General features: G+C 67.3%; 1 protein-coding gene across 1 annotated transcript; it reads left to right on the top strand.

The window, feature by feature from the left end:
• The first annotated feature begins 497 nt into the window (after window positions 1–497).
• Mmp17 (matrix metallopeptidase 17) lies at window positions 498–11420 on the top strand. Its single transcript, XM_090319864.1, has 10 exons — window positions 498–641; window positions 5144–5276; window positions 5485–5614; window positions 6126–6409; window positions 6954–7130; window positions 7490–7589; window positions 8003–8079; window positions 8154–8306; window positions 9295–9552; window positions 10187–11420. Exons 1-10 carry the CDS (start codon window positions 498–500, stop codon window positions 10492–10494), a joined length of 1764 nt encoding a protein of 587 aa, XP_090175990.1. The 3' UTR covers window positions 10495–11420.
• The last annotated feature ends 1256 nt before the right edge of the window (window positions 11421–12676 follow it).

The raw sequence follows: 12676 nt of genomic DNA, 5'->3' as shown, positions 1-12676 counted from the left end.
AACCCCTCCCCATGCCTGTGCCTCGCAGACCCCAGCAACTGACCAGGTGATTCCAAGCCACTCCATTAACTCGGCTGTTTCCCCCTCCCCCGCCCCTCCCTCCCACGCCCCCCTCCCTCCCACGACCCCCCTCCCTGCTCCCGCCCCTCCGGCTCCGCGGCCCGCGGGCTCCCCCACGCGCCCGCCCGTCGCGCAGGCCGCGGCGGCCTCCACAACCAGTGAGAACCGGGGCGCTGGGCCGTCCAGACCCCCGGGCGCGCGCCGGGCGCCGCGGGCCCTTTAAGGCGACCGCGCGTGGCCCCGCCCCGGGGCGTGGCTCATTAGCGGCCGCGCGTGGCCCCGCCCCGGGGCGTGGCTTATTAGCGTCCCGCGTGGCCCCGCCCCGGGGCGGGCGCGCGGCTCGGCCGGCGGAGCGGGGCGCCGAGCGGAGCGGGCGCGGAGCGGGCGCGGACCCGAGCGGGCGTGGGGACCCGCGCCGCCGCGGCCCGGAGCGCGGGATGGGACGCCGCGCCGCCCGGGGGCCCGGCCCGCCGCGCCCGGGGCTCCGACTGCCGCCGCTGGCGCTGTGGCTGCTGGCGCTGGCGGCCGGCGGGGGCCGCGCCGCGCCCGCGCCCCGCGCCGAAGACCTCAGCCCGGGGGCGGTGAGTGCGCGGGCGGCGCGGGCGGCGCGGGGCGGAGGGAGACACCTGTGCGCCCGGCGCGCTGCGCACTCGGGCGCGGGGACCTCGCTCCGCGGCCGGGAATCCGAGGCTGGGGTGGGGGCCGCGTGCGGCCGGGTCCCGACCGCGCGCGGGGCGGGGAGGACGCGGACCGCGGCGGGCCTCCTCCGCCTCCTCCACGAAGGCGGCCTGGCTTCCCCGGGCCCCCCACCAGCAGCCCAAGCCCAGCGGCGTGGGGCTCCCCCGCCCCGGTCCGCCGAGGTCCCGGGATCCGGCCCGGGGCGCCTCTGCTGGGCACGAGCCCGGCCCCGCGGGGGCGCGGCGGGCGGGGGCTCGGTCCGGGGAGAAGCCGCCCGGCCACGCGCGGGTCCCGGCGTGCGGGCGAGGGCGCCGCGCCCAGGCTCCCGGCGGGGTGGGGGTCGGCCCCGCCCGGCCAAGTTGCGGGTCCGGGCGCGGCGGAGTTGGGAAGTTGGCGCGGCGCGGCCGCCCCGCCGTCCCAGCCGGCGGGGACGAGCCTCCGAGCCCCGGCGCCCCGGGAGCCGGGCCCCCCGCCCGCGCCCTCCCGCCCGCCGCTCCTCGCGGTGGGCGGCGCCCCCTGCCGGCGCCCTGCGTCGTGACGCCCGGGACTCCTCGAGCGCCCGGCCCGGGGCCCGCGGGGCGCTGCCGCCGTGCTCCCGCCGCCGCGTCCGCGCCAGGGCCCCGGGCGCCCGGGATCCGCGAGGACTGCCGTCAGGGACGCGGTCGGCGCCCGCACCCGCGTGCCGTGGCTGCGGCGCCGCTGTGGAGCCGGGCGGGAGCCGGGGAAGCCCGGGCTGCGCGCTGGACGGGAGCGCAGACCCCCCGCCGGCCACCCGCCCTCGCCCCTCCGGCCCGGGGCAGCGCCTCGGTCCCCCCACCATCGCCCCGGCGCCCGCGCGGACCGTTCGTGCCACCTCCCCAGTGCCCTGGGCGCACAGCCCTGCGCCCTGCGCCACACCGAGGCAGCCAGGCTGTCTTCAACGCCCTCGCCCGGGACCTTCACCCGGCAGCCCTGGGCGCAGCCTGGGGTGGTGCAGGAATGGAGTCCTGTGCCCCTCCTGAGCTCCCGTGCCCCGCTCCCGACCCGCCCGCCCTCCGTCCTGAGCCCCCGACCCGCCCGCCCTCCCTCCGGAGCTCCCTCCGGAGCTCCCTCCCGAGCTCCCTCCCGAGCTCCCTCCCGAGCTCCCAATCCACCCTCCCTCCCTCCTGAGCCCCCGACCCGCCCGCCCACCCTCCCGAGCTCCCACCCCCTGCTCCTTTCTGCCCCTGGAGATGCCCAGGCCGGGCCCTTCCTTGCAGTTTCACACCGGCCCCCGGCCCCTGTGCCCCGTGCACCTCCCTCCCGTAGCCCCGCTCCCCGCTGGGTGGTGAGGGGCGGGGGCAGCGCAGCGCCCCATCCTGAAGCCCGGTCCGCCCCGCTCCCTCTCCTCCCCAGGCTGGGACGGGGGTGGCAGTGCTCCCTCCACCCACCTCCCCACGCCCGTGCAGCGGGCCTGGGCTTCCCGGTGCCGGGCACGGTAAGGGAGCAGGACAGGCAGGCAGACGCCCCTGCCTGGGGCCGCCCCAGCCAGCACCCGGCCCAGCAGGCGGCCTCGCCCACAGCCCTTCTGTGGGCCCGCCAGGTGTGTCAGGCGTGGGCCTGGAGCAGACCCCGGCTTCCCCATTCACCAGGGCTCACTCTGTGACCCTGGACACTTCCCCACTCACCAGGGCTCGCTCTGTGACCCTGGACACTTCCTCACTCACCAGGGCTCGCTCTGTGACCCTGGACACTTCCTCACTCACCGGGGCTCGCTCTGTGACCCTGGACACGTTGCTCTGCCCCCCCCTCCCGCCCACCTCCATGCCTATTGTGCAATGCCACCGTGCGATGCTGTGGGGAGGGGAGTCGGCCACCTTCAAGACCTCTGCGCCTCAGTTTCCTCACCTGCAATATCGGGCTGGTGACCAGGCTGGTGGGTTTGCTGAGGGGGTGTGGGACAGGCTGCCAGACCACCCAGTGGCTGAAGGAGGCACCAGCACGAGTGGGGAGCCTGGATGCCCAGCGGCCCAGCTCAGGGAAGCAGCTGAGTAAACCAGTGCGGGAGGGAGGATGGGGGGACCTGGAGGTGGTGTCTACTCCCCTATAAAGTTACTGAAATCGTCGGAGGTTTTATGCCATGTGCATTGTGCCTCATTAGAGCTGTAAAAAGACACACATTGTGTCAAATGGTGACAAATGTTTCCATGAAACTTGGAGCCATAAAGTGTGAACCACACGGGGCAGGCAATGGCACACACCTCTGGGACATCCTGGACCCCGCTGATGGGTGGCCCCCGTACCCGTGACAGTCCTGACCCAGGCCAGGGCTCCCTCCTGCCTGGCCCCTCCCCAGCGGCCTTCCGGAAGGTTCACCCCATGCCTGGCATGCGGTGCTCGGCGCCTGCCTGCTGCCGCCTCCGTTGCCCTGGAGACAGTGGTCTGGCTCTGTTGCGACAGAGAGGAAGGGCCGGGCAGGAATCAGGCAGCCCTGGGGCAGGGCCAGGGTGGACCCTTCAGGGGCCTTGGAGGTCTGCAGCCTGGGGACAGGGTGGGGGGACAGAGACTGCCACGACTGCCGCCTTTGAGATGCAGGCTTCGGCGGGACCCCAACTTCTGTGCAGCCCTCAGCCTGGCAGCCAGGGCCCCTGGCTCACTGCCACCTCATCAGTCCATTAGCCTTGTTTGACATTTCAGATGGATTAGCTACCAGGCCACAGTAGTAATAATACACCCAGCCAGCTTTTGGGAGATGGGAACCCATCCTGGGCTGCAGGGCCCTCTCCAGGGGCTGGGCCCTGCCTCCAGCTCCTCCACCTGGGTTGGAGTGCAGAGGCCTGGGGGCTCCCTTCGCCTGTGTGCTCTCGGCCCAAGCCCACCGCAGGTCAGCCTCTGCTGGGCTGCTGGCCCTTGCTCTGGAGCAGCTTGGGGGGTGTGGGAGGGAGCACAGGCTCCGTGGTTCCGGTGGCACAGGAGGGGTCTGCTTCATGAGGCAAGATGTGTAACTGCTCGTGTGAGGCACAGCCAAACGCCGTCAGACCCACCCGTAGTCGGGGAGGCTGGGGGGGGGCTCCGCTCAGGGTATCTGAGTTGACCTGGGTAGCTCAGGGCTCTGTGCCAGCCGCCCCTGGATTTGAGCGCATGTGCGAGCATGCACACGTGTTTTCTACAGTTGTGCAGGAGCAAACTTGAAAATGTGACGGCTTTTTAAAGAGAAGCTCAGGGCAGACCACCACCAGCTGGGGCACGGGCGTCACGGTGCCACCCCTGGGAGGCCAGCCTGTCACCCCAGGCCCTGGGGAGGCCATGCTCTTTGTCCTTGGGTGTCTCAGGCCCACGGCTCTGCCCCTTAGCCAGCCTGGACCCTCACCTGAGCAGGCTACCTGCTCACTGCCCTCACGTGCAAAGTACCTGCCAGTCCAGGAGGGTGCAAACCACACACCCCGGGGTGGCCTGTCCCCAGTTGAGGCCCAGGGGCATTCTGGGAGGTGGAACCCATGCCCCCCACACTGCCCGTGTTGACAGCCCAGGTGGTGTCCATGTCGCCTCCCTCTCAGGCCGTGTGGGCCAGTTAGGAAGGAGAACGTTACAATGTCAGTAGATCTTCTTCTGCCTGGGCCTCTGGCAAGCCAACGCTGGGCTGGCCTTTCTCAACGCAGGAACAGGTGCGAGTGGACTCAGAAACCCTGAATCCCCACAGCCCTGGGGTCCACACAGCAGGTCCGTGCCAGGTGGTTTTCCTGTTGTGCCACAGCGGGCGTGGGCAGGGCGCCACCTGCTGGCCGAAGCGCAGGAGCGCAGTCCCACCGCACAGCCGCCTGCCTCCGCCAGCTCTCCCTGGCCCCCCAAAGGCATCGGGCCTTCGTCTGGACCCCACGGCAGAGCCTGGCTGCGTTTAAAATCCTTTCGATTCTGGTTCCTTCTTTTTTCTGACAATATTACAATTTTACCTTGTGCTTTCTAGGCAGGGGCTCTGTCACCTGAGCCAGGCCTCTGCCCCTTTTGCTCTCTTAGTATGTTTTTGAGGCAAAGTCTCACTGTTTTTAAACTCAGGCTGGCCTAAAAGGATGATACCTTACCTTTGCCTCCCTGGTGGCTAATTGGGGATGAGTCTCACTGATTTTCCCACCTGAGCTGGTTTTGAACCATGATTCTCAGAGCTCAGCCTCCTGAGTAGCTAGGATTGCAAGTGTGAGCCACTGGTGTTTAGCTTTATTCTTCGTTGTTATAAAGGTGATTTACTGTTGTGTGTCTTATTGTAATTCTGTGGCTCACACCTGTAATCCTAGCTACTCAGGAGACTGAGATCTGAGGATCCGGGTTCAAAGTCAGCCCAGGCGCCCGAAAGTCCTTAAGACTCTTCTCTCCAGTTCATCCCCAGAAAACGAGGAGCGGCACTGTGGCTGCAGGAGCTGCCTAGGCCCCTCACCCTGCTTTCCACCCCCAGGAGTGGCTGAGCAGGTTTGGCTACCTGCCCCCTGCCGACCCTGCCACGGGGCAGCTGCAGACACGGGAGGAGCTGTCTGGAGCCATTGCCGCCATGCAGCAGTTCGGGGGCCTGCAGGCCACTGGCACCCTGGGTCAGTTCTGCAGGGGTAGCAGGAGAGGCTCTGGTTCCCCCCCCACACCCCCTGCCAGCTGCTCTGGCCCTGCTGCTGACCTCACTGCCCCCGGCCCAGGGCGGAGAGGGAGGGATGCGAACCCTCAGATCCCCACGGGCCCGCTTGGCTGGCGTCTCCAGCTGGGCGGGGGCTGAGGCCTGCCCACTGAGCCCTGCCCACCCCACAGATGAGCCCACGCGGGCCCTGATGAAGACCCCACGCTGCTCCCTCCCAGACCTGCCTGCCGTGGCCCCGGAGCCAACCAGGCGCCAGGCGGTGTCGCCCACCAAGTGGAACAAGAGAAACCTGTCGTGGAGGTGGGTGTGGGCAGGCCTGTGCCCACGGTGGCTGGATTCACTCCATGCCAGAGTGTGGGCGGGACCAGGCCTTGCGGGCACTTCCCCGGCTCCTGCCACCGTCCCCGTCCCATCCTGGAGTTCAGGGCCGCCCGCCTCCCCTCCCCTCCATGCAGGCCAAGTCCTGCTCAGAGCACAGAAGTTTGGCAGGACACAGATGGCTGTGGCATAGCTGGCTGGACTCTCCGCTGTCCCCAGGGCCACCGCCAGCCCCGAGGGGCACAGGTGAACCCCTGAGCGGCCCAGGCCTACAGACCCAGGTATAATGGCTGCTGCTCCAGGGCGCTTTCGGGTCCCTACAGGGCACCAGGTTGCGCCTGCAGAGGGAAGGGCGGGCAATCTCCACAGCGCCCGACAGCACAGCCACTCAGAGGAGGCTCGGGTGCCGCGCGGCTCAGGGCAGCCGGACGGAGCCCTCTTCTTCCCCAGCCGGCTGCCCTCCACGGCTCGCGCTCTTCTCTGACCCCCCCAGAGTCCGGACTTTCCCCCGCGACTCCCCGCTGGGCAGGGACACGGTGCGGGCGCTCATGTACTACGCCCTCAAAGTCTGGAGCGACATCACACCCCTGAACTTCCACGAGGTGGCTGGCAGCGCCGCAGACATCCAGATCGACTTCTCCAGGGCCGACCACGACGACGCCTACCCTTTCGATGGCCCCGGAGGCACGGTGGCCCACGCCTTCTCCCCAGGGGACCACCACACCGCGGGGGACACACACTTTGATGAGGAGGAGGCCTGGACCTTCCGCTCCTCAGGTGGGTGTGGTGCACCCCTCCTCCTCCGCATCCCCCTCCCCCTCTCCTCCCCCTCTCTCCCCACTTCCCCCTCCTCTTCCCCCCCCCCAGGTCCCCACAGCTGGACTTGACCACGCGAGCTCGCACACAGCCCTGTGGGAGGAGATGTGGCCGTGACCCACAGAGCAGAGCCCCCAGACTCTGGCTTAAGACCCCTGTCTGGGGGGCTCCCCAGCCAGCAGCCATGTCCTGAGGCCTGCCGGGCCCTATCCCCTGTGGATGGGCGGCACTGCCTCGCCCAGCGGGGCCCCTCCCAGGCCCTCCCCACTTGGCAGAGCTGGGAGCCCACTCATTTCATTGGGGTCCAGAAGGTCAATGCACACCCTGGCAGCCTCGGTCACCCTTGACCCCAGGACCTTGGGACTCTGCCAGCAGCACCTCCCCTACACGAGGGGACAAGCCCCCAAGGGGGGGCCACGAGGGGGCCCCCGAGCGCAGCCAGGACCACGCAGGGCCCCATGTGCCAAGGAGGCCCTGGCCGCTGCCTCACAGCCGCTGTCCCCAGATGCCCACGGGATAGACCTGTTTGCTGTGGCTGTCCACGAGTTTGGCCATGCCATCGGGCTGAGTCACGTCGCCACCTCGAGCTCCATCATGCAGCCGTACTACCGGGGCCCCGTGGGCGACCCCCTGCGCTACGGGCTGCCGTACGAAGACCGCGTGCGCATCTGGCAGCTCTATGGTGAGCGTGGAGCCCGCGGGGCCTGGGGCCTGGAGGGCAGGAGGCGCCCCTGGCGCTCCACACCAGGAGTGGGCAGCTCTGGCTTCTTCGTGGCCCTGTGGCCTTCGTCCCTCTGGAGGCAGCGCTCACTGTGGGCCAGAGGCCTGCTGTCGGCTCCAGCTGTGCCCCAGGAGCATGGGACCACCTGGAGGGCGCCCCTGCCGCCGCTGCGTGTCCTGGCATGCTGGCTGGCCTCCCTGTGGAGCAGCGGGCAGGCACCAGGCCTGCCCTCCAACCCACCCAGCAGACCCGGCTGGAGGAGAAGGAGGAGGAGAAGGAGGGTGGGCCTGAGCTCCACCTCTGTCTCCTCATCTCCACAGGTGTGCGGGAGTCCGTGTCCCCCACAGCCCAGCTGGACACCTCAGAGCCTGAGGAGCCCCCCTTGCTGCCAGAGCCCCCCAGCAATCGGTCTAGCACCCCGTAAGCCAGAGCCCCACAGCCCTGCCCTGATGGCACAGGCCTCGTTGTGCTCAGCACACCTCTGCCGCTGCCCTCTGCACACTCACACGTCCTGACCGCGGGCCGTGCTGGCAGCGTTGCTCAGATCCCTTTCTGTGGGGATGAGTTGGGAAACTGGAATGGGGTTCCAGGCTTGCACTCAACAGTGCTGTGGCATACAGGGACCAGCTCACACCTGGGGTCCCCCCAACTCTAGTGCAGTGCTGTGTGTGGGGTTACACCTGTGTAGCTTGGGAAGCGGCAGGAGGTGCTCATTCTGCTCCCCTCTTTCCCGTTGACTGCTGTGTCCATGGCTCCGCCCTGAGGTCCCAGGCCCTGCTCCCCAGGTCCCTGGGTTTGAGGCCCCTGGCCCAGCTCTGGCTCTGTGCCCGCAGGAAGGACGTGCCTCACAGGTGTACCACGCACTTCGACGCTGTGGCCCAGATCCGTGGGGAAGCCTTCTTCTTCAAAGGTAATACAAGGCCCGGGGGCAGACTCGGGAGGGACAGGCCCAGTGCGGTGCCCACAGCTTCCGTCTGCCCCCAGGCAAGTACTTCTGGCGCCTGACCAGGGACCGGCACCTGGTGTCTCTGCAGCCGGCCCAGATGCACCGTTTCTGGCGAGGCCTGCCGCTGCACCTGGACGGTGTGGACGCCGTGTATGAGCGCGCCAGCGACCACAAGATCGTCTTCTTCAAAGGTGGGTTCCGGGGTCGTCCCCTGCCTCCGTGCCCACCAGGCTCGCACAGACCTGCCTCCCCGCCCTCTGCCTCAGTGCCCTGAGCAGCGCAGTGCCGACCTGTGCTCTTGACAGGTGTATGTTGAGCGCCTACTGTGTGCCTGCCGCGTTGCCGCGGGCCCCTCCCGTTCACAGTGGGCACAGACAGAACCTCTGTCCTCCAGGCATCCGAGAGCCAGTGGCGAGGACTTTGACCCGAATGAGGAGGGGCAGCAAAGGCCACCACCCGGCCCGCTGCCTGCCACCCCAGGGCTCCACCATACCTTGCTAGTCTTCTTCCTTTTTAAGGCTAAATAGTGCTTTTTCTGTTTGTTTTTGCCAGTCCCTGGGGCTTGAACTTGGGGCCGGGGCAGTGTCCCTGGCCTCTTTTGCTCGAGGCTAGCACTCTATCACTTCTACAAGAAGTGGTCATAGCACCGCTTTGGCTTTTTCTGTGTATGTGGTACTGGGGAATGGAACCCAGGCCTTCATGCATGCCAGGCGAGCTCTCCACCGCTGAGCCACCTTCCCAGCCCTGCTCGGGAATCGGATGGGACGTTTCTGCAGACCCTGTGTCTGGAGAGGCTCCAGGGGCTCGTTTCTGTGTGAAGTCCCCAGTGTGTGAGAGCTGGGCCTCTGTGAAGCTCCCCACTCTGCGTGTGGAGCACTGAGCAGGAGGATCCAGAAAGTCTCTTGGGGCCGGTGGCTTGTCAGGTCTCCATTCCCCACTCCAAGTGGTTGCCCCCACGCACGGGTAGCCGGTAGCCTGGTGACCACTGCCAGGTACACAGTAGGGGCTCAGTACATGTTCATGAGGGCTCGGGCCCTGCGGCGGGGATGACCCCAGGGTGGCCACTGAACCCCATACCCCGGTGAGGGCGACAGACAGGAGAGGGCAGAGCTGGAGCTCTCCGGCCGTGGGCTGGGCCGAGCTGAGCCCCTGCCCCCTGGCTCTTTCTCTCACCCCCAGGAGACAGATACTGGGTGTTTAAGGACAATAACGTAGAGGAAGGATACCCGCGGCCCATCTCCGACTTCAGCCTCCCGCCGGGCGGTGTGGATGCCGCCTTCTCCTGGGCGCACAATGACAGGACTTATTTCTTTAAGGACCAGCTGTACTGGCGCTATGACGACCACACACGGCGCATGGACCCCGGCTACCCCGCCCAGGGCCCCCCGTGGAGGGGCGTCCCCAGCACCCTGGACGATGCCATGCGCTGGTCTGATGGTGAGCGCTGGGTGTGGGCCCAGCTGCCCCGCCTCAGTTTCCTCATCTCTGTATAGAACATGAGTCACAGTGGTGTTGCTGGATGGACAGAGGTGTGGCAGCCACGCCCACGTGGGGTCCCGAGAGGCCTGGGCATTCCTGAATCCATAAACACGCCCTTCCTTAGCCACAGCCACCCCAGGCCACCCCATCCACCCTTCCCTGCCTCTTGTGTTTCTCCTCAACACGCTGCCTCGGGCCTTTGCACCTGCCAAGGCAATCCCAGACACGTGGGCACACATTCACACACGCACAGACGTGTGTGCGGATACAAATCAAATACTTGCGCGCACATGTGTGTTCGTTTCCATGGCCACACACGCAGAGCCTTCCCTCATCAGCACTGGCCCGGTGCCTGCCCAGCCTCCCAGCAGCCTCTGCAGGGCTTCGCCCTCTGGAGCTGTGGCCGTGTGGGGCTCTGCCTAGAGCAGCTTGCACAGTGCAGGTCCTAGATCGGACCGTGTAAGGGGAAGAAAGTAGAGGTGGCAGCCCCCCCCACTCCAGCTGCGCCTCCCGTGGGCCAGGCCCGGCCACCCGGCCTGAGGGACCCCTGGGAGGCATGGCTGTCTCCCCACTGCCTGTCGCCTCTTTGCAGGTGCATCCTACTTCTTCCGCGGCCAGGAGTACTGGAAGGTTCTGGACGGTGAGCTGGAGGCTGCACCCGGGTACCCACAGTCCACGGCCCGGGACTGGCTGGTGTGTGGAGAGCCTGCGGCCGAAGATGGCACCGGGGAGGTGGGGCCCGCACAGGGCCGCAGCGGTGCCCAGGACAGCCTGGCCACGTGCTCCTGCACCTCGGCTGCACACAGGCTCACACCCCTGGCGCCCCCAAAGCTGCCGTTGCTGCTGCTGCTGCTGCTGCTGCCACCCTGGGCACTGGAGCCGGTGGCCCTGGCCCCCTGAGGGAGACGCGGGCCCCAAGAGAAAGGAAGCAGCATGCCCACCCACCTCAGCTAGCTGGGAACCGCAGAGGACGAGGTCACGCGTGCTGTGGGCAGCCAGCATGCCCACCTGCCGGCCCACACCACGCCCCGCCACCCCTTGCTCTGGGCCACCGAGGCTCCGATGTCCTGCACGTGGGCCCCCGGCGGCAGCGCCCGTGGCTCCCCGGCCCTCCGCCTGCGGCGAACCTCGTGCTCGGTCACCAAGGGGGAGCCGAGGCCCAGGGGGGAACTAAGTGCAGACACGCGCACCCTGACCCAGACCCTGCCAGGGGCAGAGGCGCGTGTGCAGCACGGGTTCCCCCCACACCCGGGCCCCAGCGCCCCGGCGCCTGTGCAAGGCCTTCCCTGCCCCCGGCCGCCAGCCAGGCCCTGCTCTCACCAGTTGTCGTCCTGCGCCCAGCCACAGGTGGGACCTGGTGGGGTGTGTTCCTGTGCCAGCCATCTCCTGGCTGGAGGCACCAGCCTCGGAGCCCCCGTGGCTGTGACGAGACCTGCAGGCTGCGCTGTGAGTCTCACCAAGACCCCTCCCTGCAGCAGGGACTGGGAAGGCTCAGGGTCTGGCTAGAAAGATGAGAAGAGCGGTAGGCTGTGGAGGGCTTCTGGGGTGGCCAAGCCAGCAGCAACGTTGTCACCTGGAGCTGTGGCAGTGCCACTCAGCCCTGCATTGGACTTGCTAGCGGGAGGCAGCTCTGAGGAGGGAGAGGAGACTGAGCCCCTGGGTCTGCAATCTCAGGAGAAGGCAGCACAGCGGGGCACGGTGTGTGCTGGGAGAAATGCTGGGTACCAGGCAGCCTCATGCCTGGCAGGAGACCGCGTTCACATCCCGCTTCATAGCAGAAAAAAATACAACCCCCAGACTGCATCATCCACACCCTCCATCGTCCACACTCCCCACCGTCCACACCTCCAGACTCCATCATCCACGTTCCCCACCCTCCACACCTCCAGACTCCGTCAGCCACACCATCCACTCTCCCCATTGTCCGTACCCCATCCACACCTCCTGGCACCTGGTGCAGAGACCGGCTCCTGGGAGCCTGTTCTGATGCTTGGGCCTGGAGCCTGGGCCAGGGGGAGAAAGCCGCTCTCGCTGTGCTCCCCTCTGCCAGGTTGCCACATCCGTGCCACCCACTCCACTGAGATGGTGGGGCCTGGGTGCCCCCATCCGCAGGGCCGTGCTGCTTTGCCCACTCCTGGCAGATCCCATGTCCCAAGTCAGGCAGCCTGCGGAGGCCCAGAGGGGGTCCTCGAGCCAGACCTGAAAACCACACCGTCTTGCTGAAGTCTCACTGTCATTTTAAAGTCCAGACTAATAAAGTTTTCTGCGCCAGCTGAGGGCATCTGGGTGGTAGAGCTCTGGCCTAGCCTCCCTGATGAGGTAAGCAGGGGGCTCCTGAGCCAAGAGAGCTGAGTGTGCTTTGAGCTTCCCTGAGTCCCCCCTGCCCCCTGAGGTGGCGGCTGAGATGACTCGGGAAGGCCAGGCCACTGGACTCCTGTCCCCATCCGCAAGCCCATCCATGGCTCCATACCACACCCTTTGCATGGTCCCTTGGTCTCCTGATTCCTGTGACCTTGGCACGGGGAAGGGGTGGGCAGGTGCCCTGTGCATGGCCTGCCTGAAGCTTTCTGTCTCCTTCCCATTCTGTCTGGCAGTGACCTCCAGGAGAACCTGGGGCTAGAGATGTGGCTGAGGCAGTAGAGCCAAAAACAGTCAGGGACAGCACCCAGGACAGGCGGTGGCCACACTCCCCAGGGGGGCTCCACGAACTCCCTTTCCTCCCACAAGAATGAAGCACTGAGTCCGCCCTAGAGGTGGCAGCCTGGGGCTGGCAAGGGAGAGCAGAGGAGGGGCTGAACTAGCTGTCCCCCACGTGCACTAAGGCAGATCATTCGGTAACTGGGCCAGGGGCAGCACAGAGCTTCCGGAGCTGGGCTGGCAGCAAGTGAACAGCTCCCACCCACCTAACTGCGCTGGGTCCAGCCACGAGCTCCGCAGCCTCCCGCTAGCACCCAGCCCCCGGGGGGGGTCCTCAGGGCATGACTAGAGGCCCCAGGGGCCTTGGCCAGAACTGTCCTGCTGGGAATGTTAGGTGGACATTGCATCACGGGAATTCCTGCCCCTGGCGCCCAGCTTGGTCCTG

The sequence above is a fragment of the Megascapheus bottae genome, chromosome 28 (assembly GCF_031878675.1).
Source record: "Megascapheus bottae isolate mThoBot1 chromosome 28, mThoBot2.hap1, whole genome shotgun sequence".
NCBI classification, from domain to species: Eukaryota; Metazoa; Chordata; class Mammalia; order Rodentia; family Geomyidae; genus Megascapheus; species Megascapheus bottae.
This window is presented reverse-complemented; position numbering and strand designations above follow the sequence as displayed.